At 42.7% G+C, this 26376-nt stretch overlaps 1 protein-coding gene across 2 annotated transcripts in view; it reads right to left on the minus strand.

Moving 5' to 3' along the window:
* Window positions 1–17335, minus strand: part of LOC133384911 (interleukin-1 receptor-like 1) — a 67527-nt gene extending 50192 nt beyond the window's left edge. For both annotated transcript variants that reach the window (XM_061626808.1, XM_061626807.1), the window contains exon 1: window positions 17260–17335. In XM_061626808.1, the coding sequence (XP_061482792.1) occupies window positions 17260–17300 (41 nt within the window). In that variant the 5' untranslated portion in view covers window positions 17301–17335. The remainder of the gene's footprint in view (window positions 1–17259) is intronic.
* Between the last annotated feature and the right edge of the window lie 9041 nt (window positions 17336–26376).

Raw genomic sequence — 26376 nt, forward strand, 5'->3', positions numbered from 1 at the left:
TTTTTGTGGCGGGAAGGTGCGGAAAGGGAAATAGGTAAGGACAGCTCGGAAGCCCCCTTAGGCACCTTTGGAGGTGATTGGCGGTTCCAGAGGCCTGTCTGTCAGAGCTTTGCGGCTTGAGGGCAGGATATGGGCTGCTTTTGGGGCCAACTTAACTCATCCACCCAAGGGTTGTGCGGCCCCAGGGGGTGGTGACCTGAGAAGGCCCCCCCTACTCACCTACTGGGTGTGGCTGGCGGAAGGGGTAAGCAGATGGGGCTTGCCCTTGTCCCAAGCAGGGGCTGGTCGCCCATGAGCTGTATGGCAAGATGCTTGCTTATAGATAGTTCCGCACCTAGGTTTCCCTCTGCAGGTCACTTTAAAAGGTGTTTTTGTATAGTTTAATAAAGTGGCCCTTGTTCAACCCAAGCTGATGTGTCCTTGTCTTATTTCGCCCCTTCACTCGCAACTGACGTGAACACCTTTTTACTGTATGGAAGTTACCATCCTACACATGAAAGAAAATTTACCATACTCATTAGGTTGCCAGTTCAGAAGCATCCCAAACCCTGAGATTTCAGGGGTGGACCCTAGTAATGTCACAGGGCAGGCTCTAGTGATGCTTTGTTTGAATGGTATGCTCCAAGCAACTGTGGTTGATGCTTAATGCATCATGCTTAATTAAGCATCACCACAGTTGCTTGGAGTATACCATTTAAACAAAATTCTCTGAGTGGAAATTAAGATAGAAATCTTAGCTAAAAGAAGGTGTTCCAGGTCCAGCTAAAGTGATGGGGTCATTTCTTCTCACCTGCTTTGGGAGCCTGGATAGAGAACATTTAATCTAGTCTACTTGCTTCTGGCAAGATGGGTTTACATGACCTCAGGCCAGGCCAGTCACCAGAAAGCCACTGTAGGAAGAAGGGATCCTAGTGTTGTGGAGATGTTAGATGGGAGCACTCAGGAGGAAAGATAGATGCCCCTGAAGGCTGCAATTCTAAACACACTTACTAAGGGACTAAGTCCCACAGAACTCAACAGGACTTACTTCTAAGTAGATATGGTTAGGATTGTGCTGTTGGTAAGGCTTGACTAGGGATCCTCTGCAAAGATATCCATATCAAAGCAGGACTGGCAACCCCCTGCCTGAAATGCCATTCCCCTGCCTTTTAATGTTGCTGCTGCAGACTTCTTTACAGACTTGACCCTTCACTGCAGAGAGAGGTTTGAGAAAAGAGTAAGAGTTAAGAAGATTCTCTACCCTCTCCTGCCTACTCTGTTGGCTGCTATAAACTCACTTTGACAGCCAACCCAATTCCAGTGAGTAATAATTGACAGAGAGAAAACACACATGGTTTGGCCTACCTTCACAGGCAGTAGCTTGGGAACTACAGCAATTGAAGCCACACTTCCCAGTATATGAATTCTCTTTTATCACTATTGGGCAAGAAACAAAACCAGTATAGTGGGGGCCACTTTGCCAAACCTGCTGACTAGCTGAAAATGGACTGGCAAGGGAAGGCATGGAATGACTCTGGGGGCCAGAGGCACCTTGAGGCCCAACTGAACCCATGCCCCAAGGTTGAGGCTGGGAAGGCCAAACAGCCCAGCTACCTGAAGGAGTGTACGTGGCCCAAGCCACATCCTGACTGTGTGCATGCAAATCAGGATCAAAAGAGGCACCATACTCACCATAGGACTCTGGTTCAGGCCCCTGCTCAGCCTCCCTCTGACTAGCCGTAGAGGTATTAGGGACCTCACCATCCTTGGTCTGCCAAGGCTTTAATTCTCTCAGACAGGACCCGGAGAGACTTACCTTTCTTATCACTCTTATCTGCAAGAGGAAGTGAATCAGACCTTTTACCTTTTGCTAACTTGGCTAACGTGTCCTTTTTTTGTCTGGATTCCTCCAGAGGCTGGACCTTAGCCAGCATAAATGCGATTTGGGCTTCCTCATCATCATCAGAAGAAGAGGAAAGAACCAGTTTGAGACTTCCGGGAAGGGTGACTTCGCTTGTGCCTGCTTTTGAGACGGGCTCCCGCCGCAGAAGAAGCTTATTCAGATATAAATCAGTCAGAACATTTTTTTTTGACTGATGAAATTTCTCCCGGGCAGGGAGAAACGTAGAGATCAACCTCAAAAGCCTGTTTTTGTTGGGAGGACTGGATTTCATTAATTTATGAGAAAAGGTCCAGCCAGCAATGCCGGACGGACTTCCGAACAAGCTCTATCTGATTAATGCGATACGTTTATCTTTTCTTCAAAGAGAAAACGGACTAACAGGCAAGCACCCTTCTTTCTATTATTTTTTTACTTGGTTTAAATTGTTGCAGCAAAAAGAGATTTGTCAAATGAATCAGCTTTAAAGAACTTCTGGGTGAGCTATAACTCTTCTCTGTTATTCACGAAATTAACAGCTTATCTCTGTTTCTATTGCAAAAAGCTGTCCTGGAAGTGCATTCTAAAGATATAAACAGAAGAGGGATTTCTATTCCGAGGAACATTATATTGTCTGGGACTATTCTCTTTTTGGTCTATTTTATTTTGACGAATCTGCTTCTTCACGACGCCACTAACTGTTTTGATGCTGGGAACTAAATTTGTTTTGTATTCTTGAACATAGAGAGATAAGGCAGGCTGTTCTGTTTATACTGTGATGTCATCAAGCCTGGAATATTAACCCAATTGTTGCTGAAATAAGAAGTGGTTCTTCTTTATTTTTGTTTTGTTTTGTTTTCGTGGTTTTAAAAATGGCAATCAAGAAAGTGGCTGAGAATCTGGAAGTAATTATGTTTCAGAAAATAATGGATGAGATTGAGATAACGAAACAAACCCTGCGACAGGGCAGTAAGGAGCTGAAAATGGAACTGAGCCAAATGACCCAGGAGCTTAAAGAAATAGGGGATCCTGTGAGAGAGGAGAATGAGATCAGAGATGAGAAAAGAAAAAATAAAGGAAAGATACAAGCCCTGGAGATTGGAACAAATGTGGAATTGGAAAAAGATCTGGAGTTTATGGATATTAGAAATAAAATCTACTGTTTGGAATTTAACGTTATCTCTGAAGAAATTAATGAAGATATTAGAGATAAAGTTATCAATGGCTTGGGTAATCTTCTGGACTGGAATGATGTGATGGAGCTTGATATAGAGAAAATCTATGGAATTAACTGCAGCCATGTGACAATGGAAAAACTCTCAAGAGATGAGCCAGTGCATTCTGTAAAAAAGAAGAACAGAGATATGACTTTACAACAATATTTCAGCAACTTATTCAGAATTGATGGCAAGAAAATATTTGGGATAGAGGAAATTCCCATCAGACTCTTATTATTATGGAATACTGATAATGGAAGATTGGACACTGAAATTACTGGACTTAACAGGACTATTGAAGATGGAAGATGGAATTAATATGGATAATGGAATAATGGCTACTGAAATTATTGGACCTAACAGATTTTGATGAGATGGATTAATCGATATGTTTATTTGGACTATGGTTATGACAATAAGATTATTATTATTATTAACGAGATGGATTAATCGACATGTTTATTTGGAGAAAAATTGATAGATATATTTCTTAAAGAATTGAAATCTCTCTTTGACTTTTTGTGGAAAGAATAAAGTAATGTTTATGAGATTTGATGATTAATTAAGATAACTACTGGAGGAAAGTGATTTTATAATATAATTTAAGAGACAGGATTGTTATATATTGTAGACCTGTAACTGATTTGATCTGTGACAAATGGGAAGTCAACATTTTATTTTTTTTGTTTAATCATTTTTGTTTTGTTTTGTTTTTTGTCTTTGAATGTTTTATGATTTTGTTTTGTATGTTTTATGAAAATTTGAATAAAAATTATTGTAAAAAAAAATAAAAAAAATAAAAAAAGAAGAAGAGGAAAGAACAGGTACTGAGTGCTTGGGAGGCTGTCGCTTAGCCAAGCCTCCCTTCTTTTGCACTGCTTTCTTAGGCCCCATTGGAAAATTGCCAACCAGAGCCAAAGAGATAAGACCAACTGGAAGGAACTCTGACGTCCAGCTAACAAATGCCAATTTATTATTATTGTCGTTAATATTATTATCAACAACAACAAACCAAAATGGCCTTAACAAAACGCAAACCCCAACAAACCCAGAAAATCAACAACTACAACAAAATTAATTTAGATCTAAAGCATGAGCACCGTCTACCAAAATTAAGTAATTGAAGAGGGAGGGGGAGAGAACTTTACCCCACCTAAATTAATATTAATACTAATTAAACTTAACTTTATAATTAAACTTAATCATTAACTAATATCACTAAATAAAGATGATTAACCACCACCAAGCCGACCAAAATCCACAAACCACCACCCCACAGAGAAACCAAAATAAATCCCACACCCTGTTATTGCCAGGCAGGGTAGGGGAGTAATGGTAAAATGTACTGAAAAGACTTAAAGGGGGGGCGGGAATAAAAAATGTACTGAAAAGACTTAAAGGGGGGAATAAAAAATGCACTGAAAAGACTTAAAGCGGGGGGGAGTAAAAAGGGGAGAGCAGCCTAGCCAAGCACAATAGACCAGGCTATAAGGCTAGCAAAAGGAGGCCAACTGCACAACACCACCAAACCACCCCTGCAGGCCTAATGATCCAGCTGGGCCCTAACGACACACAAACCAGGCCGGACAAAGCCGGCAGACCCAGGTGCTGCAGATGATAAGTGGAGACCGCTGGAGCAGCCTGGCTCTGGGACCGCCTCCGCTGAGCTGCTGCTGCTGCCGTTACTTCTATTCTTCAGCAAAAAACAGGCGCGCAATTGAGATCGGAACGGCAATTGCCGCCGCAACGACGATGTAGCTTCGTCCCACACAAGGTAAGCAAGTAAGCAGCGAGAGGCAAGAGCGCCTGTTCTCACTGCCGCCAAACCCTGCAATGAGCTGGAGAGATGGAAAGGTGTGAAAGCCAACCAACCAGGTGGCTTTGCGCACGGCCGCCAGGCAGACTCACCATCTGCATCCGGCACCAGGGGTCATGCCCCATCGAGGCTGGGCTGGGTGCAAAAAGCAATCCCCCCCCTCCAACAGCGAAGCTGGGGCAGGGGACCAGGATTGCCGTTGAAGCCACACTTCCCAGTATATGAATTCTCTTTTACCACTAATGGGCAAGAAACAAACCATCATGCAACCAACCAGATGCATTATTGGTGGGTTTAAGAGGGTTGAGCTGAGTGCATGGAACCACTGTTGTTGTTCTATGGATGTAAGGGAGCGAGGTCAGAGGTTAATGAAATACAAATAGAAAAACAAAAGACAGTGATGATTTCCTAAATGCAATACCATAACAACCACAACAAGATTCCTATGAGTAAGGCTGCTTTCACACTGCACTTTATTCCATTATTCTGACAATTTCTTAGCTGGTAATTTGCACATTATATTTGATCTTTCATGCAACACACAAGCTAGCTCCAGAATTCTAGTGGAATGTAGTGGAAATTTAGTCCTAATTTCCATGATAAATGATACCAGAAATAATCTGTTAGCAAGGCTGGGAACCCAGAAGATTGCAGGAGTTTATTGCTAGCTGCAGCCACTCATGTGACAGGCATCCCAGCATGCAGTGTGTTCCCACCCTTTAGTTGCATGGGTTTTTGTTTTTGTTTTGCCTGATGAATGTTGTACTGGTATTCCGGCATTAGCAGCAGCATTTCCCACACATACCCCTGTGTTGATACAACTAAAACAATTTAAAAAGTCAGATCCTAAAGGGAGAGGGCTTACATGGCGACGGGATGAGATCTTAGACCTTATACACAGTGAGGAACAGTGTGCATGGGTGAGGCACGAAAACAAGCTGTGTGAAAGACAGTTGCACAAAATTCTGGTATATCGGCTGAAAAAGCTGCTGTTCCTTAACACAACAGGTACTACAGTGTGAAAGAGATTTTAGAAATCGGGACAGAAGCGCTACCTTTTTAATCCGTTAAACTAATGCAATCAGCCCCATGTGTGAAAGCAGCCTAAGACAGAAAACTCAGCATCGCAACACGAGTCAGGGTTCCTAACCAAAACGAGGCTGCAGTTAGTGCAGAATGCTGTGGCATGATTGCTGACATGAGTGAGACCCTGTCAGCACATAATACTTCTGCTCTGAAATCTGCACTGATTGCCAATTTGCTACCATGCCAAGTTCAAGGTCTGTTTTCTGTAGTATGGGTGCCACATAGTATTTGTTCTGCTCTTGTAAGAAATCAATCCTTTAGTGACGCAGTACCTACACTTTGGAACTCCTTGCCCATTGACATTAGGCAGGTGCCTTAATTGTACTCTTTTTGGCCCCTGCTAAAAACATTTTTGATTCAGCAAGCTTACCTAGCCATGTGGAAACTATTATGTTTCTTACCTGTTTTTAACTAATAGTTGGTTTTATTATTTTGAATGTTTTTAAATCCCTGACTTTGTTTTTAGCCAATAATTGTATTGTTTTAATTCCTCCTGTAAACTGCTTTAAGGTTTCTTTTAACAATAAAGCAGTATATAAATGTTGTAAATAAAATACATGAATAAATTTTGGAGTCACTTTGGCCCTTGCGTTTCTTTCTTTTTTTACGAACAAAGGAATCTGCCTTATACCAACTCAGGCCATTTGGTACCATCTAGCCTAGTACTGATGACATGGACTAGCATTGGCTCTCCAGGATTCCAGGCAATAAGTCTTTTTTAGAGATTGGATATTGGACCTTTGCATGCAAAGCATGTGCCCTACCACTGAACTACAGCCCTTCCCCTGTTTAAAAAATATATTCTAAAATTGTTATTTTCAGCTCACTAATGAATGCACAGCATGCTTCATAACCTCGCCTGCATATAAATCATTTTAATTAATCTTTTTTGAATGGAAATCGGCTACAAAATTTACTGGGTGACCATGGCCTACTCACCATCTCTCAGCCTAATATGCTCCCAGGATGAAAACATGAAAGGGGGACCATGACCACCCCAAGGAAGAAGGGCACACTTAAAACGTAGAGAAAATAATAATGTAAAACCACAGTGTGAAATTGGATACAGTGAAGAACTTATACAGACATGAGAGTGACTGTATACTATAGCCAGCGTGGATTTTTCCCATTCAGCAACGTTAAATTGAAAATACCCCCATGCCATTCTGATGCATCCTATAAGCTCATTTCAAAACAAAACCTTATAGTCCTGAACTCAGAAACGCTTGCTTAACAACCCTCTCAATTTTCAGGCGATACACAAAACGATCAGAAAGAATTCAGAGTTCAAAGTTTAAAGAGAGAGAGAGAAACCCAGATGCCTTTTGGACTTTTTTCTCTGAGTTCTAATCTGTTGAAATTCATTAAAAATCAGCCATGTTCACAGAGTACCTGTAATCCTGTTAATGACGTTGCCCCATACTCTGACCTTCATCTTCTGCAGTTTAAAAGTTAAAAAAATGCCCGGCTGATTTTTAATTAATTTAAGAAATTTTGGCTGGAACCCTATGACAGTGTCGGGCATGCTCAGTAAGAACCAACTGTCAGTGTTCTAAAAGCCAGACTCACAGCTGCTGGGCTTGCCTAATCAGGGGGCCACACCCACACCAGACTTTGATTTCACTTTAGACAGTCATGGCTTCCCCCAAAGAATCCTGGGAAGTGTAGTTTGTGAACAGTGCTGAGAGGAGATTCCTATTCCCCTGACAGAGCTCCAATGGCCAGACTGGTTTAACAGTCAGCCACTCTGATTGAAGCTCTACGAGGGGAACAGGCCATCTCCTAGCAACTCTCAGCACCCTTCACTAACTACACTTCCTAGGATTCTTTGAGAGAAGCCATGACTGTCCAAAGTGAAATAAAGGTCTGGTGTGGATGTGGCCAGAGACAGCTTTGGTTTAAATTTGGATGGGAGGCTACATGTGCCTGCTGTAGAATAAAAAGGTGGGGGAAACACTGAAAAGCAATGATACTGTTCACAATTTTTTCCTTTTGAAAAGGAAAGGGGCTTCCTCTCTGCCCAGTGCCCACCCACCCAATCTCCTCCCCTCCCCCTACTCCTACCCTCTCTGCCCCTCCCCCAGGTCAATGTTGAACTATGACCTGGGAGACCAGGGTTCAAATCCCCACACAGCCATGAAGCTCCCTGGGTGACCTTGGGCCAGTCACTGCCTCTCAGCCTCAGAGGAAGGCAATGATAAAACCACCTCTGAATACTGTTTACCATGAAACCCTATTCATAGGGTCTCCATAAGTCGGGTTCGACTTGAAGGCAGTCCATTTCCATTTTCAAACATGATTGCACAGAAATAAATCCCACTGAACTCAAAAAGTATGCAACTGGTCAAACCCACCCTCCCTCCTATCCCCTCCCCCTTGCCCCTTACCTCCCCTCCCCCTCCAATTCTCCCCTTCCTCCTCCCCATGGTCAGTTTATACCTATCTTAACCATGATTACATGGGAGTAAATACCATTGAACTCAATAAGCATGCAAATGATCGAACCTGCCCTCCCCTGCCCCTTCCTTTGCCCTTCCCCCTCCAATCCCCTCCTCCTCCCTCCCCTCTCTCCTCCCTTTTTCCTTCCCTCTCCTCTCCCCTCCCCCTGCTCCTCCCCCATGGTCAGTATTACCTATCCTAACCATGATTACATAGGAGTAAATCACATTGAACTCAGTAAGAATGCAAATGATCAGACCTGGCTTTCCCCTTCTCTCCCTTCCTCCTCCCCTCCCCTCTTCCATCTTCTTTCTTCCCTGTCCACTCCAGCTATGCCTCCCTCCCGCCCCCGGTCAGTTTTACCCATCCTAAGCATGGTTGCACGGGAGTAAATCCCACTGAACTCAATAAACATGAAATGATCAAACCTGCCCTTCCCCTCCTTCCTGCTGCCCTCCCTCCTCCCCTCCCCATTCCCTGTGGTCAGTTTTACCTATGGTAAGCATAATTGCAGGGGAGTAAATCCCACTGAACTCAATAAGCATGCAAATGATCAATCCATTCTCAGAAAACTTGCACAGGATCCCATTTCTTACCTCCCGCATTAAAAAGCAGAGAAATTCACTAATAGGCAAAAAACTTTGCGGTTTAAGAATGTACCTATAGCCCACAGATATTTCTATCAAACTTTAAAAAGCAGGGAAATTGGGCAGCTATAGTGAATGCACCAGGGGAGCAGGAGAACTGACCTCCTATCTGAGATATTGTACTGCCCTACACAATTGTCAAAATGCAAACAGAATTTGGGTTGGTCTTTCACAGTCCAATCCACTTGCTGTGTAGCTTGGAAGAATTTGGTAACGTGCTTCTGAGCATATGGTGAGTGGTTGTAACACTTTCAATCAGCCCAAATAATAGAAACAAGACGTGCTGTGCTGATCTTGTTTTAGCAGGGAGGAAGCAACATTATTAAGACAGTTGTTATAGTTCAGATAGTCACTTTAAATACCATATATTCCAGCGTATAAGACGACTTTTTAACCCTGGAAAATCTTCTCCAAAGTCAGGGGTCGTCTTATACGCCGGGTGTCGTCTTATTAGGGTTGCCATATTGCCCGGATAGCCGGGTTTTACCCGGATTCTAAGCATGCCACCCGGCGCCCGGCTAGCCCCTTAGGTGGCCCGGATTCTCAGCTTTCATTTAAAAAAAAAATTAAGTTTCTAGGTGGTGTGGTTCTCGAGATATATATAAAAACGTCAGGCACCCCCCCCGGTTAAATCTTTTTTTAAACTACTGTATAGCACTTCGTAGCTTTAACCCCGCCCGTTCAGGATTTCAGCCAATCAGTGAAGTGTTTGTTTGGTGGCAGTGTCTGCAATTGCGAGGCCAGAAAATGGTGGTTTCCCCTCCTGTTTATCTGAAAACCTCATAAATTGGGTAGGTATATACATTTCAGTTTTTCCCCCTGTTGTGTGTGGGAGTCAGATCCTGGGCAGTGTTTTGAAAACCTTCCCAATAGTTGCTTTTGGGGGTAAAAACAGTGCTAATCCCATATGTCCAGAGTAAATCCTATTGAATTCAGTAGGAATTACTTTTGAGTAGACATGATTATGAATGTGCTGAAAATCAATGGGACTTTGGAGTGAATGTAAAAAAGAATTGTGTTTGTGTTCTCTTTCTGCCCCCCCCCCCCAGTCCTATTTTAAAGCAAGTAGGCAGGGCTTACTTAGGTATTGCAGTTTTTATTCTGTAGGAAACTAATACTGATTTTTAAAAAACTAATACTGATTTTTCTGCAATGACCAATTGGTTTGACAATAAACTATTATATGGGCTGTATGTATTTATACATCTGCAGTGTGTGCGTGTGTGTATGGAGTCTTTCCAACACCCCTGTGAGGTAGGGTTGGAAACCAAGGCAGCTCACAACAAGAAATAAAGCCATTTAAAATCCAATAACCATAAAAACAAGTATAAACAGTTGCAAAGCAGTGTAAAGTGGCATGATTCGGAATTTTGGGTTGTGTGAATGAAGTTGCTTATCACTTGAGGTTGCATTTCTGTCCCTGTTTGAGTAAGCCCCATTGAATACGCTGGGACTTGCTTCTGAATAAATAAATTTAGGATTGCACTGTAAATATCTTTACAGTTTGTGTAAATAATAAATATATTTGATAGTTATGCTTATATAAATATTTCTTCATTTATCATATTTTTGGTTTTTGGTTAGGAATCCTGACTGGTTGTGAGATGCTTAGTTTTTTGCCTTATAGGAATCTTGTTGTGGTTGGTATGGTATTACATTTAGGAAAGTGTTACTGCCTTCTGTATTTTTTTTTCCTATTTGCATTTCACTTATCTTTAACCTCACTCCGTTACAGCCATAGAAGCAACAGCAGCATATGCAAGATAATTCCCATTAGTGATAAGAACAACAATTTATAATTATTATTTCAATTAAAACAAGAGGCTTATCAATACTTTGAAGAGGACCAGATATTTATTTTGTTTCTGAGCCCAGGACTGGGTCTTTCATGATGCCCGGTGTGTGTGGGGGGGGGGAGCAGGAGAGTAGTCGATAAGACAGACATCCTGGCATTGATAATCGAATTAGCAAGGTATGTGTGGGGTTGTTGTACACTTCCAGGCTCAGTTTCATTTTGAGTATGGAGGTGGAACCTGTGTAGATGTGGTTATTAAAGGGAGAAGAAATTTTGAGTTAAGCAAAGCTCTGCTTTTATAAAACCTAAGAAACATACAGTACTTTGAATGTCTGAGTGCCTGCACCAGTGGAATACTGGAGGAACTTGTAAAACTTGCTGCAACAGTATTTAGAACTGAGCATGTGGTGTGAAAGACTCCTTTTCCTAACATTTTGGCTTGTTTTTCTCTGATTGTGTATTTTTATTGTTTTTACTATATTTGTAAGCTGTGCTGAGCTCTGTTTTTAACAGCAAAAGGGCAGGATATAAATTCTCTTAATCAATCAATAAATACTCCATAGTGTTGGAAACTAGAGTCTAGGCATTTAATGTTGCTTTTTAAAAAAAGATTTCTCACAACTTTCCCCAGTTTTTGGTGGTAATTCCTAGGCACAAAAACAAAACAACTGGACAATCCAAATATTAATATTTATAAGTTTATAAGTGACAGTTTTCCTGCTAAGTACCTGCATGTCATAAGCAGGGGTAGTCTTATACGGCGAGTATATCCCAAACTCTGTATTTTAACTGGAAAAGTTGGGGGTCGTCTTATACGCCCAGTCGTCTTATACGCCGGAATATACGGTATGTCTGATTTACTTTGCAATTTTAGTGTAGTTTCCTATAGGATATAATTTTCTTTTGTTTCTATTTCTGTGAATATGTGAAGTACAGCAACACTTTGCAAAATTTACACTAAAAAACTCCAAAAATTATTGTGGAATAATTGCACTGACTATTCTGCAGAATAGTCTCCAGTGGACATCAGGAGTGTCTCAGTTTGCACAAGATAAAACAGTAGGAGGTGAAATATGTTCTAGCAAAATTCTAGGTGTGCTCTATGTTTTTAACTGATGATGCCCACCTTTCCTTACGTGAAGTGATTTAAGCATAGCAGGTTGAAAACATGCATCTTGGGCAGGCTAAGTTTGTTTTTTCCAACAGCTAGAGTCATTGCTGAAGTAGCAACATATTGTAATCAGTCTGATTTTACATCAAACTGCAGTTTCAGATTCAACTGTTAATGCACCCAAAACAGAAATAGAACATAACCTGCAATTTGAAACACAAAAGGCTGTCTTTACCATCATGACACTGGCCAATAAAAAAGCTTTGAAATTAATAAAAATAAGTTTGACATAGGTTTCTAGAATGAATAATGAGAGAAATAACATTTTCTATATTAGATTCTCTGTAGAAATAGTAACACAGGAATGAAGCAAAGTAAGAAGAACACTAACAAACATACAAAAATGTCATTATATTTGGAGATGGCAGGTATTGCCACCACTCACTGTATGCTCAGAGGTACATGTTACCAAATTCTTCCAAGCTACACAGGAAGTGGACTGGACTGTGAAAGACCAACCCAAATTGTGTTTGCATTTTGACAACTTTGTAGGGCAGTACAGTATCTCAGAGAGCAGGTCAGGTCTCCTGCTCCTCTGGTGCATTCACTATAGCTGCCCAATTTCCCTGCTTTTTAAAGTTTGATAGAAATATCTGTGGGCTATAGGTGCATTCTTTAACCGCAAGGTTTTATAAGCATGAATGTCAAATATGTTTATTATTTACACAACCCATAAATATATTTATAGTGCAATCCTATGCATGTTTACACAGAAGCAAGTCCCAATGGATTCAGTGGGGCTTACTCAAACAGGAAAGCATGCACAGGACTGCAACCTCAAGGAACTTCATTCACCCAGCCCAAAATTCAGAATCATGCCACTTTTGCAACTGTTTTAAACTTGTTTTATGGTTACTGGATTTTAAATAGATTTATTTCTTTTTGTGAGCTGCCCTGGTTTCCAGTCGGCAACCCTACCTCACAGGGTTGTTGAAAAGATTCCATATACAAACACACACACTGGAGATGTAAAAATACATACACCCCATATAATTGTTTATTGTTAAAACCAGTTGGTCATTGCAGAACATTTTTTAAAAAATCAGTATTAGTTTCTTACCAAATGAAAGCAGTGACACCTAAGCAAGCCCTGCCTAATTACTTTAAAAATAGGAGTGGAGGGGGAGAGAAAGATTTACAACGTAGTCCTTTGCTATGTTCATTCAAAAGTCCCATTTATTTATTATTTATTTGTGTCTATTCAAAAGCAAGTCCTGTTGAATTCAATAGGGTTTACTCTCAGGTATGTGGGATTAGCATTGCAGCTTTACTCCCAGAAAAGTTAGTATAGGATTAAAGCTTCATATTGGGAAGGTTTTCAAAACAGGCTATGAATTAGACAAATTTAAAAAAGCCCTCTTCAATAGCCCAGGAAATTTAAACTTGACTCCTTATAATTAGAAAATTATAACACATTGTAATAGCATCATGAGTTGCATGTATACTTTTTTATTTCTGTTTAAGATTATTTGAAAGATAAAATGTATAATATGCTATTTTTGCAAGTAATCTAAAAAAAACCCTGCATGTAAACTTTTATTATAATCATAACTGAAATTGTGTACTGTGCATGCCTACAAAGATCCTGCTGTGATCTTTTGTTCTAGATTTCCTGCTAGATTATACAGAGAGAAATACACTCTTGCTGCTGCTGAAAGCTATTAACTTACTCAACTCCCAACGTGCTGAAAGCAGGAAAAGGCAGCAATTTCAAGACTTGCAATGGGTTCTAGAGATTGCTTGGAGGTCAAAAAATCCCTTGTCAATCACACCCCTGACTTCACTTGTTGGCTAAAAACCTGAAGAGGTGGGGATTAGAGAAGCTGGCTACTAGCTCGTTTAACACCTGGAGATCTGGGAGGACCCCCAAAAACAAGAGTTTGCAGGTGAAAACCAAAGATGTGGCAACCCTAATACTGATAGATGTTATTCTGTATATTTATTTGGTTTATTAAGCCATGAAAGAGGGAACAATGTAAAATAAAAGCTAATGTGCTTAGCACTGAAAAAATCCTATGGACTGTGCATAGTTGGGTAATTCCTTAATTTAGGATGAACAGAAATGTGGCAAGCCTTTGGTTTCTCCAGAACTCTACTCTACCATCCATCGGTCTGTCCATCCTCCACCGGCCCCGGGAAGGGGGGCAACCAATGCGGCATTTCCTGGCTGGCTGCTTGGCCGGCCACCCCTCCTGCTGCCACCGAGAGGGGCGAGGGTGAGGCGTCAGCGGCGCTCGCACTGCAGCTTCTGGCTGGGCTCTGGCAGCAGCCAGGAGGAGCCGGCAGGACAGCTCTCTGCCTGCCTGCCTCGCTTCCTGGCAGTGCCTGGGGGGGCTCGTGGTGTCACCCCCCCATCTCGGTCTCACCCGGTGCGTCCCGCACCTGCTGCACCGCCATAGTGACACCCCTGCACCTTCGTGTATTTGGGTACAAGGCCTTTGTGCACGTCCCAAAACAAAAGAGATCCAAACTTGACAACACTGCCAAGGAAGTAATATTCATTGGATATTCTCCAATGCAAAAGGGATACAGAGTAACAGATCCCAAAACTGGCAAAGTTGAAGTATGCAGAGCTGTCCATTTTGAAGAAGGAAAGTGCACACACCGACCAGAGGGGGGCCATACCAAACAGATGACAGTGAAATGGAAGAAGAAACTGAGTTATTCTTCCACCACAGAAGGTATAACAATATACCTTCAGAGGAAGGTGAGGAGTCTGAACCAGAAGAGGCAACAGAGCCAGAACAGGCATCAGAGCCAGAAGGGGCAGCCGCAGCGCCAGCACCCAGACGCTCTGAACGTACCAACAGAGGTGTACCACCAGAGAGTTGCTTACCTCGTGAGAGATGAACTTTCAGAACCAGGGACCTGGAAAGAGATTGAAGCCTTACCCAAAGCCGAAGCTGAGAGGTGGAGGCAGTCAGCCAAGCAAGAGCTGGAATCTCTACACCAAAGTAAAACTTGGACACTGACCAAGCTTCCTCAAGTAAGGAAAGCTGCAGGCTACAAGAGGAAATTCAAGAAAAAGCCAAATGCTAAAGAAAAATCTGTATATCAGTACTGTTACCAAGCCAGATGTGGTGGTGGTAGTGGAATACCTGTGCTGAAAAACCAGCTGGCCAACCAAAAGGGACTGGGAAGCAAGCAAGGATGCAACAGACTCTTGGAGTCAGGGGTGAGTTCACACACCAAGTACATAGACATGAAGCACCCACCTACCACAGAGGAATACTCAAGATGGAGTATGTCCAACAGAAGACATGACTGCAGACACTCTCACGAAGGCGTTGGGAAAAGTCAAACATTGCAAGCTGCGAGACAAGATGAATCTTGTGGACTGAACCAAACACTCGTTGAGAAGGGGTGTTGGAAGTGGGGGAAGAGCAACTCCTGTTTTGTTGTTTTGTTTGTGCTCCAGAAGGGAGATAGAGCTAGGGTCCTCCGAATGGATAGGTTTGTTTACCTTTTACCTGTGATGCTCTGACTGACTTCCTTCTGTCGCTAGACTGTTACATCTTTAGGGAAGCTAACCTGTCCCTCCTCCTTCCACCCTTTCCACTCCTTCCTTCTCTGACTGTCCGGGAGAGAGGAGACATTTCTTTGTCTCTACTCTCTCCTAGCATGGGCCTAACTCCTACACCTGGGCATTACGCCTCCAACTTAGTTAGTTAGTTAGTTAGAACTAGGTTTGCCTTTCTATCTACTATGTATTTCTGTAAATAAAGTAGCTTTTCTTATTTTACTAAGTCTCAAGGCTCAGTAATGCTGATGCAGGGTGAAAGCCTGCTTTCTTAGGTAAACGCACACACATGCTGGCACACTCGCATTTCAACATCCGCCGTTATTCTGCTGCTGTCGTGTTGCTTTAAACTAAATTAAGCAACACAATTACACACAGCCAACATTCCCCTTCCCCTGGCTTGGCCACCAGTTGGGGGGAACAAATTGGGCTGATGCTATGTGCCTATCCCCCATAAATGCCCCACCTAGAAATGTGGCTTCCCCGCCTAGAAATGTGGCTGCCCCACCAAACAAGGAAGGCTGGCTACATGACTGTACTAAGGAGGGGGGAATTTGGTTTGGTTCATATTTTAATGCAAACCTATTTGTACTTCCTGAAATAATATGTGAACTGAAACACAGCTATTCTTCAAAATTTACACTTCTCTGAATTTTGCAGTGCAGTTCTAGAACCAGAAAGTGTGCATAGAAATATTAGGGAATGTGACATACAAAAATGCATTATATTAGGTAGTGCTTTTTTGGTTAAAAAAAAAAAAAGCAATTGAGGTGCTGACACTCATATCTTGATGAAAGTTCCATGGTACCAGCATGAAATGGTTGCCAGGGGCAGCAAAAAGAAGAGGCGCTGGTTCTCCAGAACAGTGAGTACACTGTCACCAAAAAAAGCCCTGATATTAGGAGAAATAGCTTCCAAAATGTGTATATTAGGTAAAATTGCATACAAAACTATGTACTGTATATTAGGAGAAAAGTGCACTAAAATGCTGGCAAATTTTGATGAGGTGCACACAAACACATAAACACTGCAATGTGAAGCAGAAATGTGGGATATTGAATTTAAGTTTAGAAAAATGAGAAACCAAAAATGATAGATTTGTCCATCCCTGTCTGCTATCAAACAGCTACCTCCAGCCTGGAGCCTGAGAAAGCAGGAAATGATTCTCACCTGTGTCTGGGCTGCACCACTGCACCTGGAAGCTCATATGATTAAATGTTCCGTTATACCTGCCCCCTTCAAAAATGCCTCCACGTTGAAAACTGGCATGTCAATGAGAAGTTTATGTAGAACCCTCTTCTCATATGCCATCTTTCTATGTGCAAGGGTTATTAATTATTATTAATTGTACGTATGGAGGAGTATTCAGTCATGTGAGCCCCCTACCTGAAGTTGAAGTGGTACAACGTTTTTGGTCTCAGTAAAAAATACCCATGGCATTTCCTGTTCCTCCTTATTCCTGCTGCAGATATCCTTCCCACTCCTGCTCCATTTGTTTTCTGCTGTAGTCCATTTCTCCTCCATTGGGCCCTACTCTCACTCCCTTGCCTCAGCGACCACATCTACTACAACTGCAGCGGCGGCAGTAACTGATACCAAAGGCATTTTCTCAATCATTTCTGTTCCATGCATGACACTATCCATTATCTAATACAGTACTTCACAACTGAAGACACAAAACGGAAACAGTAATGTGGAAATGTGACCCACCAACTGAAGAGTGCAAAGTGGAGAGAATTGGCAGGTTCCATGTGCTTCCCTCTTCCTCTTTCCTTCACCAAGCTGCTGAGCTGATCCAAAAGACAAATGAGTTTTTATCATGTATATTTGAGGCCCCGCCCCATGTGGCTCGTGATTGTATCAGTGTTGACTTGCATGAAGTGCTGTGCAGATAAGAATTTCTTTGAACAAGGGGAAAAAAACCACCTCCTGAAATTGCAACATTGTTTCCTGAACTGACTCAGTCATGCTCATACTGAGTATTTACACAGTTCTGTATAAAACGCCGGCACCCCAGTAGCCAACCCATGGACCCCTAAAAAGCTGGGTAGGCCTGGCAACTGGCATCCATATTCCTGAAGAGAGGAACCAGCAGGATTCTTCTCCATCCAAAGCTGCTGCCGTTTTCAGGACTTGACCACTGACTCCCTTAACATTGTTCCACACCAGCCACACTAGGTTTTCAGCATGGTGGGACTTACAATGGGGGGGGGAGTTACACACACACACCTTACGCCATCATCTAAGGGTGAAACTAGAAGTAAACTCACTCATATGTAACTTTTCTGTTTTATTTTTAAGCAGCCTTCGGAGGCAGCCTGGGCGCTTTCAGACTGGGTTGGCATTTCTATGAGGCAAACTGAAGCAGTTGCCTCAGACAGCAGGGGGGGCAGATTAGCATCCCCTAGAGCCTTATTCACTTGCCTTGCTTTCCCACCCACCTGGCTGATTGCCTATCCAGGGTGCCCACCCTATTTCCATACCTCATTCTGAGGAAGGGGGTCCTTCCACAGAGTGAGGTACTCCAGGCAACTTTTTCAAAAATGTTAATGTTACTGTAACTTTTAACTAATTTTATAAGAGAGCTTCTAGCTGCAGTGGCAAAGCTGCAGAGGTGGAGATACTCTCCCAGGCCACCTGGCCCAGAATGCCTTGCTCTGAGGAAGGCAGAGAGGAAAGGAAAGCTGAGGCAAAGCAAGTAGGTGAGGAAGAGGAGAGAAGGGAGCAGCAGTGATGGTGGACCCACCTATCTCTGGCAGCACAATGTCTTGTCCCGGTCCTGCTTCCAGACATGGATGACTTAGCAGCTCCCAATCATTATCCTTCTGCCTTAAGGTGTAAGTGGCAGTGGAATGGCAACTCTGCCTCCAGATTTCTGAAATCAAACAACACTCCATACCCTAGGGACCCATCATCTTTCACCAGCCCCAAAGGCTCATTTGTGTTGGACTATGAACTGGAAGACCAGGGTTCGAATCCCCACACAGCCATGAAGCTCACTGGGTGACCTTGGGCCAGTCACTGCCTCTCAGCGTCAGAGGAAGGCAATGGTAAACCACCTCTGAATACCGCTTACCATGAAAACCCTTTTCGCAGGGTCGCCATAAGTCCAAATCGACTTGAAGGCAGACCATTCCCATTTTGAGGAAATTGCACAGCTACTCCACTGTGGGAAAAGTTGGGTTTTCTGAGCTCTGGGGAAGGGGGGGGAGAAACCACAACATGGTTGTTCCACAGTTACTGCTTAGGGTAGAAGCAGTCTTTAAGTGGAGAAATGGTGGAAGAGAAGCTACCTAACCCTTCCACCTCCTTTTGGGGGGGGTAGTGTTTAGGGCCTTATTGTACAAAGGTAGGGACACTAAAAGTCAAAACAGTGGACACCATTATTTGGGTTCTTGTGTATTTCAAACCAAGAATTTTTGGCTGAAATAGAGCTCTCTCACACCTTCTCCATCTACATGTTACATTCACACCTCCTGCCAGCATGGTCACCCTGGTTCAATTCATCTATGCTTTCACAGGATGTGATATTCTGTCTTTTCTGACATAGAAATAAAACTGTGGTCAAATGCTCTACCACTGAGCTATACCTTCTGGAATGAAGGGATAGATGTCATTTTCAGGTGCAATTCTGCTTTCAAAACATGGTCCCAGTATTCCAAGAACTCTCTAGTTGTGACTCAGCAATTTTAACTACACACAGTGCTAAATGTGCCAACTTGAAGCAGATTGCAGTTTGTTTTTTCAACATTTAATAGTAGGTGTGGGGAATTATTTTCATTTGGATCAGTGGATCCTCAGTAGAAATTGTTTTGTGTACTCCACCTTGAGCTCCTTGGAAGAAAGGTGGGATATAAATGTACCAATAAATAAATAAACTAGCATGCCTCCTAGTGATGCACTGTGTTTAAGTTTGGCCTTCAGCTTTTCCTAACTTTTTAATGAATCATCCTGCAAGTTCCACAGAAAATGCCAATCAGTGCAGATGAAACATTTATGAGAATCGAATCATAAAAAGCACACTTCTCCAACATCAAACATGGTGTTTCAGCACTCAAAGGGACCATTTTCCAGTCCAACTTCTGGAGGCCTTGCTTGACTAGCAATCATCCGGTCTGAAATCCTCATGACTAGGGATGAAAAAAGAAAGGAGAAAAAAAAGAAGTACAGAGGCTGCGACCCTATCTTCCCATACATCTGCTCCCACGAGTGATACATGCCCTGATCTCCTCTCGATTAGACTACTGTAATGCGCTCTACGTGGGGTTACCCTTGAAGACGGTCCGGAAACTCCAGCTGGTACAAAACGCGGCGGCACGCTTAATAAAGCAGACCCGCCGCCGCGATCATATCACCCCAGTGTTGATTGAATTACACTGGTAGCCAGTTGTATACCGGGCCCAATTCAAGGTGTTGGTTTTAACCTTTAAAACTCTATATGGTTCCGGCCCAGTTTATCTGAAGGAGCGCCTCCAGTATCACCAAATATGCCGCCAAACAAGATCAGCCTCATAGGACCTTCTCTCGGTCCCACCGACTAAGTCAGCTACGTTGGTGCGGACCAGGGAGAGGGCTTTTTCGATCATGGCCCCCACCCTCTGGAACTTACTTCCCTTTGACCTTCGGCATGCCCCCTCCCTGTTGACTTTTCACCGAGCCTTGAAGACCTGGCTCTTCAGGCAGGCCTATGGGATCTCTGGGGTGGGTTAGGTTTTACACTGTATTAATGTAAGATGGTCTTCAGATGAGATGTTATGATATTAATAATGTGATGATTATGTATATGAGCAGATTGTATTTTATATTGTATTTTATATTATACGTCGCCCAGAGTGTCCGTTCAGTCGGACAGATGGGCGTCTGCTAAATAAAATTTTATTATTTATTATTTATTGTTAATCTCTCAGTCACTCTGGACAATACTTCCTGATGTCAGCACATGTCAAAAAGTCAGTGTGAGTAAGAAGCGATGCATAACATTTTTTTGTTTAAGAACTGCATATTCATTATTTCTATGCTCATTTCTTTATTTCCCTTTATGGTCTGGGTCAAGGATACCTTCAGGGCCACCACCTGCTTCCATATGAACCTATCCATACTTTTAAGGTCATCCTTGGAAGCTCTGCTCTAGGTCCCTTTGCCACATGTAATGCAGTTGGTTCTCTCAACAGTGTCACCAAAACAATGGAATCTGTTCCTATGTGAGGTTTCCTCAGTCCCTTCAATGGTGTCATTCTCACATCTGGCAAAAGCATCCTCTTATTTTTTTTTTAAGTATTTGGGTCTGCCTGTTCTGCTGATTTCCCTCACTGGTCTGTACTCCTCTCTGAGTCTTACAGTGCAGTCCAACTTCTGAGTAGCCGGTGGGAGGGGGAGCAGTGGAGGAGGAGCTGACAGGAAGTTCCATGGCATCCACTTGCTGCCCGAGAGATGCTGGCCCAGCTGAACGCAGGCTCCATTGGGAACCATGTGCAGGAGCCAGATGGGAAGAGCTGCCTCCCACGAATAGGCCTACCAGGGAGTAAGCTCTCCCTGTAGACCACCATTGTAATTATTTTACTCCGCCGGCCTTTTTGCTGGCAGAATTCTCATGTGGATAGGGACCCAGGAGAGGGCTCCGAGGAGGACTTGGATCTCATGTAAGTCCCCCCCCCAGGGCTCCTCCACCACCATGCCCCTGGAACACCCTGTGTTCAGGGCTACTGCCACCTTCTACCAACTCTCCGTCCACTGGGCTGGCCGTCCCCAGCGGACCCCGGCGACACCAGGCAGTGGAGCCCAGGAGCACCAGGAACCTGCCAACTCAGCCAGCGGTATGCCTCATCCAACTCCTCCCAGCCCAGCACAAAATTGTCGGAACCCATCCTTACTCAGGTATTTATCTGTCTACGTCTTCATAATCTTCTTTGTTGATTTTGCCTTTATATAATATTTTATACTTACGTATTTTAAATTATCTTAAAACTATAAATATAATTTGTATTGTATAAAATAAGCAGTCTCGTTCCCTTTCTTTGCTTTTATTATTTAGATGAAAGTTACAGGAAGATAAATGCATTTTGGATGAGACATATTTTCCCTCACCCCTGCAACTCTTAAAGTTAAACGTTTTAAATGTTTAAACAGTTCTACTCATTTTTTTCTTTTCCTCCTATTAAAAAACTCACCATCATTACAAAGTTATTGAAGCTTCTTCAGTGCTTTTCTCAGCCTTTTAGGCATTTGAAGCAAAATATTGTTAAATCAACCTTGATACTTGGCAACATTTGGACATCAAAACACTTTTGTTTGGTATCTTTCCATCCTTTGCCCAACTTCTCTTTCATCATTTTTTTGTGTGCATATCCTTGAAATTCCCTCCTTTATATCGTTTTTTCAACTCCTGTTATTCCTCTCTGCATGTGCAGGAAGGTACGTCATCTGCCTTGTTATATATGCATAGCCTGACAATAAAACCCACCAGGCCTCAGAGGTTGGCCCACCAAGCCCTTTTAGTCTAACCCACCTTTCCAACATTTGATGATGATGATGATTGTTATTCTTTATCAAATTTGTATCCTGCCCTTCCTCCCAGTAGGAGCCCAGGGCAGCAAACAAAAACACTAAAAACACTATAAAACATCATAAAAAGACATTAAAATATATTAAAACATATTTGAAAACATTAAAACAAAACATCTTTGAAAACATTTTAAAAAGCAATTCAACACAGACGCAGACTGGGATAAGGTCTCTGCTTAAAAGACTTGTTGAAAGAGGAAGGTCTTCAGTAGTTGCCGAAAAGATAGCAGAAATTGCACCTGTCTAATATTTAAGGGGAGGGAATTCCAAAGAATAGATGCCACTACACTAAACGTCCACTTCTTATGTTGTACAGAATGAAGCTCCTGATAAGATGATATCTGCAGGAGGCCCTCACCTGCAGAGTGTAGTGATTGACTGGGTATATAAGGGGTAAGATGATCTTTCAGGTATCCTGGTCCCAAGCTGTATAGGGCTTTGTACAGAAAACAAGGAGAAAACAATCTAGCCAACTAGATGACTATATATACTGTATTGGCTATATCAATAACACAGCAGCGTTAAACCTCCTTGAGATTGCCCTTGATAAAGGGTTATATCCACTCAAAACGCATTGGGCAGTAAATAAAAACACTTTTGTTTCCATTTTTGGCTTTTCGCTGGCAAGGCACTTTGAGGGGGGGCCCTCCTTGTTTTCGGTACTTTTGGGTGCCTCTCTCCTTGCTTTTCTGCTAGGGCTTTGTACACCAAAACCAGAACCTTGAACTTGGTGCAGTAGCTAATGGGCAGCCAGTGCAATCCTTTCAGCAGCGGGGTGATGTGCTGGCGATACCCTGCCCCAGTGAGCAGTTGCACCGCTGCATTTTGAACCAGCTGCAACTTCTGGACCAGCCCCAAGGGCAGCCCCACATAGAGCGCATTACAGTAATCCAACCTGGAAGTTACCAGTACATGGACAACAGCGGTCAGGCTATCCCATTCCAGAAATGGCTGCAGTTGTCTTACCAGCCAAAGCTGGTAAAAGGCACTCCTAGCCACTGAGGTCACCTGGGCCTCTAGCAACAAAGATGGATCGAAGAGCACCCCCAGACCTGCTCTCTCAGAGGGAGTAAGACCCCATCCAAAGTAGGCAACTGACAATTATCCAAACTCAGAAACCACCAACTACAGTGCCTCCATCTTGCTAGGATTCAGACTCAGTTTATTGGTCCTCATCCAGCCCTCCACCAAGTCCAAGCACCGGTCCAGGGCTTGCGCAGCCTCTCTCGATTGATGTTACAGAGAAATGGAGCATCAGGACTAATGCCACGTTAGCACAAAGTGGGAGGCCTAACAGTTTGCTCTACAGAAATAATCTGTATTTAGCCTGAATCTTTAGTAAAAAAAGATTGACCATATGTAGACTAAAGGAAATTTAAGGTGACGTATTCTTACTAACTGAGATATCTTTTTATTCTTAGGGCAAGTGAATGGCCAACTACCACAGGTTAAGGAATTGCATTTTCTCTACCAAAACTGCTTGGAAGATTCAGGTCAGGCAAAAAAAAGTTCAAACAGTGCCTACTTATATGATGGAATTAGCTCCCACAAGATGTAGTGATGGCCACCACCTTGGATGGCTTTAAAAGAGGATTAGACAAATTCCCTTAGGCATCTGGGTTGGCCATTGTGAGAACATGATGCTAGACTAGATGGCTCTTTGGCCTGATCCAGCAAGGCTCTTCTTATGTTCTTAGATGCCAGACATCTCTATTTTGACATCAATCCTCATCCTACAGAAAGGTCCAACTACCTGGCTGAAGAATCCTAAGCTAATAAAGAGGATCTGCCAGAGGCCTATAATAATGTCGAACTCTTGGGTGCATCTCCTCTCCTTTGTGCTCTGAGCATTTCTCCAGGCAAATCTAGAATACTTCTGGATGATCTAATCAGCTATAATGTATATTGTAGTAATTATATATTGGTTCAGTAAAATGGCAAACGCAACACATACTGCATTCAACTTTGTTTTATGGCAGGCTATACTTCACCCTATAAATTAAGATAATAGAAGCATGTTGGTTAAAGAAAGAAAAAAGTGATATCTCTCCCTATAAACATACATCTTTCCATACAGTGGGGAGCATCATGCAGAGACAGAAGTAGTCCAAAAATGTGCAAAGAAGCTGCCTTTGAATGAGAGTGACTGAAATGGGATTTCAAGAAACAAACAAGACTCTCCCTTGCAAAACTAAAAATCATAGGATATGGTTTCAAACACTCTTTGGCAGACACCCATCTAGTCAAAGTCCCTTTTTTATAATTAGCAAAAAGTATCCAAAGTTAAATACTGCTTTGCTGTTATAATTTAGGACTAGAATCAGAATATCTTTGAAATGTGTATAAATGTAAATTCTCTGCATGCTTTAAAAGAACACCAATTAATACCCATGACATCAGCTACGGTATAAGACCTAATGTATATTTTGCAAAATGAGCAGCAGCAAAGGAAATCTCATTATAGGTAGAACTTCCTCAGACAAGATCTGCATTTCTTAGAAGAGTTATCACTGTTTTTCTCCTTTTAATAGCAATCTTTAAGGGTTATCAAGTAGGAAACCAAGTGTTCTGTGAGTGCATGCATGGAGGGAAACCTGTGGGACACCAGCATAAAACTGAAGCCCAGGGCAGCAGCCATTTAGAGATAAACAAAGTAAGCGTGTTCTGCACTTCAGTCTGCTGTTGCTTTATTTTATAGTCTCCAACAGGGAGTCACCAGTGGCACCCCTAGCAGGTAGGCCAGAATCTGACCATTCAATTTTTTTTAAAAAGTAAGTCTCTAGCCCTCCTAGAAAGAAAGTTATGGAACATAACATGCAGGTACCCTTCTAAGCAATTTATATGAAATGAACCAACCCGGCTGCTCCTGCCTGTCAGTATTATTACCCAGTTAATGAAGTCAGAGCTGTGATTGATAAGTGAGTTGTTTGGGCACCAGGCAATAGAATCCCTGGGGTCCTAAAGAGCTACTTTTTGCGCTCTGTTTTAGTGCACTTTTCCTGCTTCTGTCTTTTTTCCTAGTCCCTGGAATCTTCATAGTTTGCCATTCTTTTTGCCCTAGCAACCAGGATGCATCTTTTCTGTGCTGGATTCACCTGAGATCAGGTAGTGCCTCAGAAATTATTTTCTGGAAATACTACTGCACAATAAGTGTGGGTGAATGTTAAACAGCCCCCTCCCCCAAAAGGTAACAGTGAAAACTTTGCAGAGGCTTATGCATGTCTTCTGCTTTGCAGGAGCTGAAGACCAGAAACTCACTAAGAATTCACTGTACAGTTAATTTATAGTATAATGTTGTACATGTCTATTTATTATTTATTTATTTAAAACATTTATAACCCGCTCTATTTTCACAGAAACTCAGAGCGACGAACAACCCAATAAAACACATAGATAAAAAGCACAAATACAACAATAAAAATTAAAATCTCCATACTTAAAAATTAAACAGTTATAACAATCAGGTATTGAGGAACTCTATTATTCATTCAAATTAAACGCAACCCGGAATAAGAACGTCTTGACCAGGCAGCGAAATGTCAGAAGCGAAGAGGCAGACCATATCTCCACAGGTAAAGAGTTCCAGAGTCTAGGAGCAACAACGGAAAACGCCCTATCTCTAGTACCTGATAGATGAACTAGTGAAACTGGAGGAATCGTAAGAAGGAAGTCATTAGAGGATCTCAAGGGACGGGGGGGTTCATAAACAGACAACCGATCGGACAGATAGACAGGGCCCAAGCCGTGAAGGGCTTTAAAGGACATCACCAGCACCTTGAATTGGGTCCAGAAGCAAATCGGTAACCAGTGAAGTTGCTGTAACAGGGGAGTCGTGTGAGCACGAAAGCTAGCCCCGGTCAGCATCCTAGCTGTTGCACGTTGAACCAGTTTTAGCTTCCGAACAGTCTTCAAGGGCAGCCCAACGTAGAGTGCGTTGCAGTAATCCAACCGGGATGTAACAAGGGCGTGTGCCACTTTAGTCAACTCAGATGTCTCCAGAAACGGGCGCAGCTGGCGAACCAGTCTTAGCTGGGCGAAGGCGCTTCTGGACACAGCCGAAACCTGGGCTTCCAGGTTCAAGGCCGAGTCCAGGAGCACACCCAAGCTGCGAACCTGGGTCTTCGGGGGGAGTGTAACCCCATCCAACACAGGTAAATTCCCCGTTGCCAGTTTTGTCCCATGATTGACATAGAGCATTTCTGTCTTGTCTGGATTTAATTTCAACTTGTTTGCCTTCATCCAATCCATCACTGCAGACAGACACTG

The sequence above is a fragment of the Rhineura floridana genome, chromosome 5 (genome assembly GCF_030035675.1).
Source record: "Rhineura floridana isolate rRhiFlo1 chromosome 5, rRhiFlo1.hap2, whole genome shotgun sequence".
In the NCBI taxonomy this organism is placed as follows: Eukaryota; Metazoa; Chordata; class Lepidosauria; order Squamata; family Rhineuridae; genus Rhineura; species Rhineura floridana.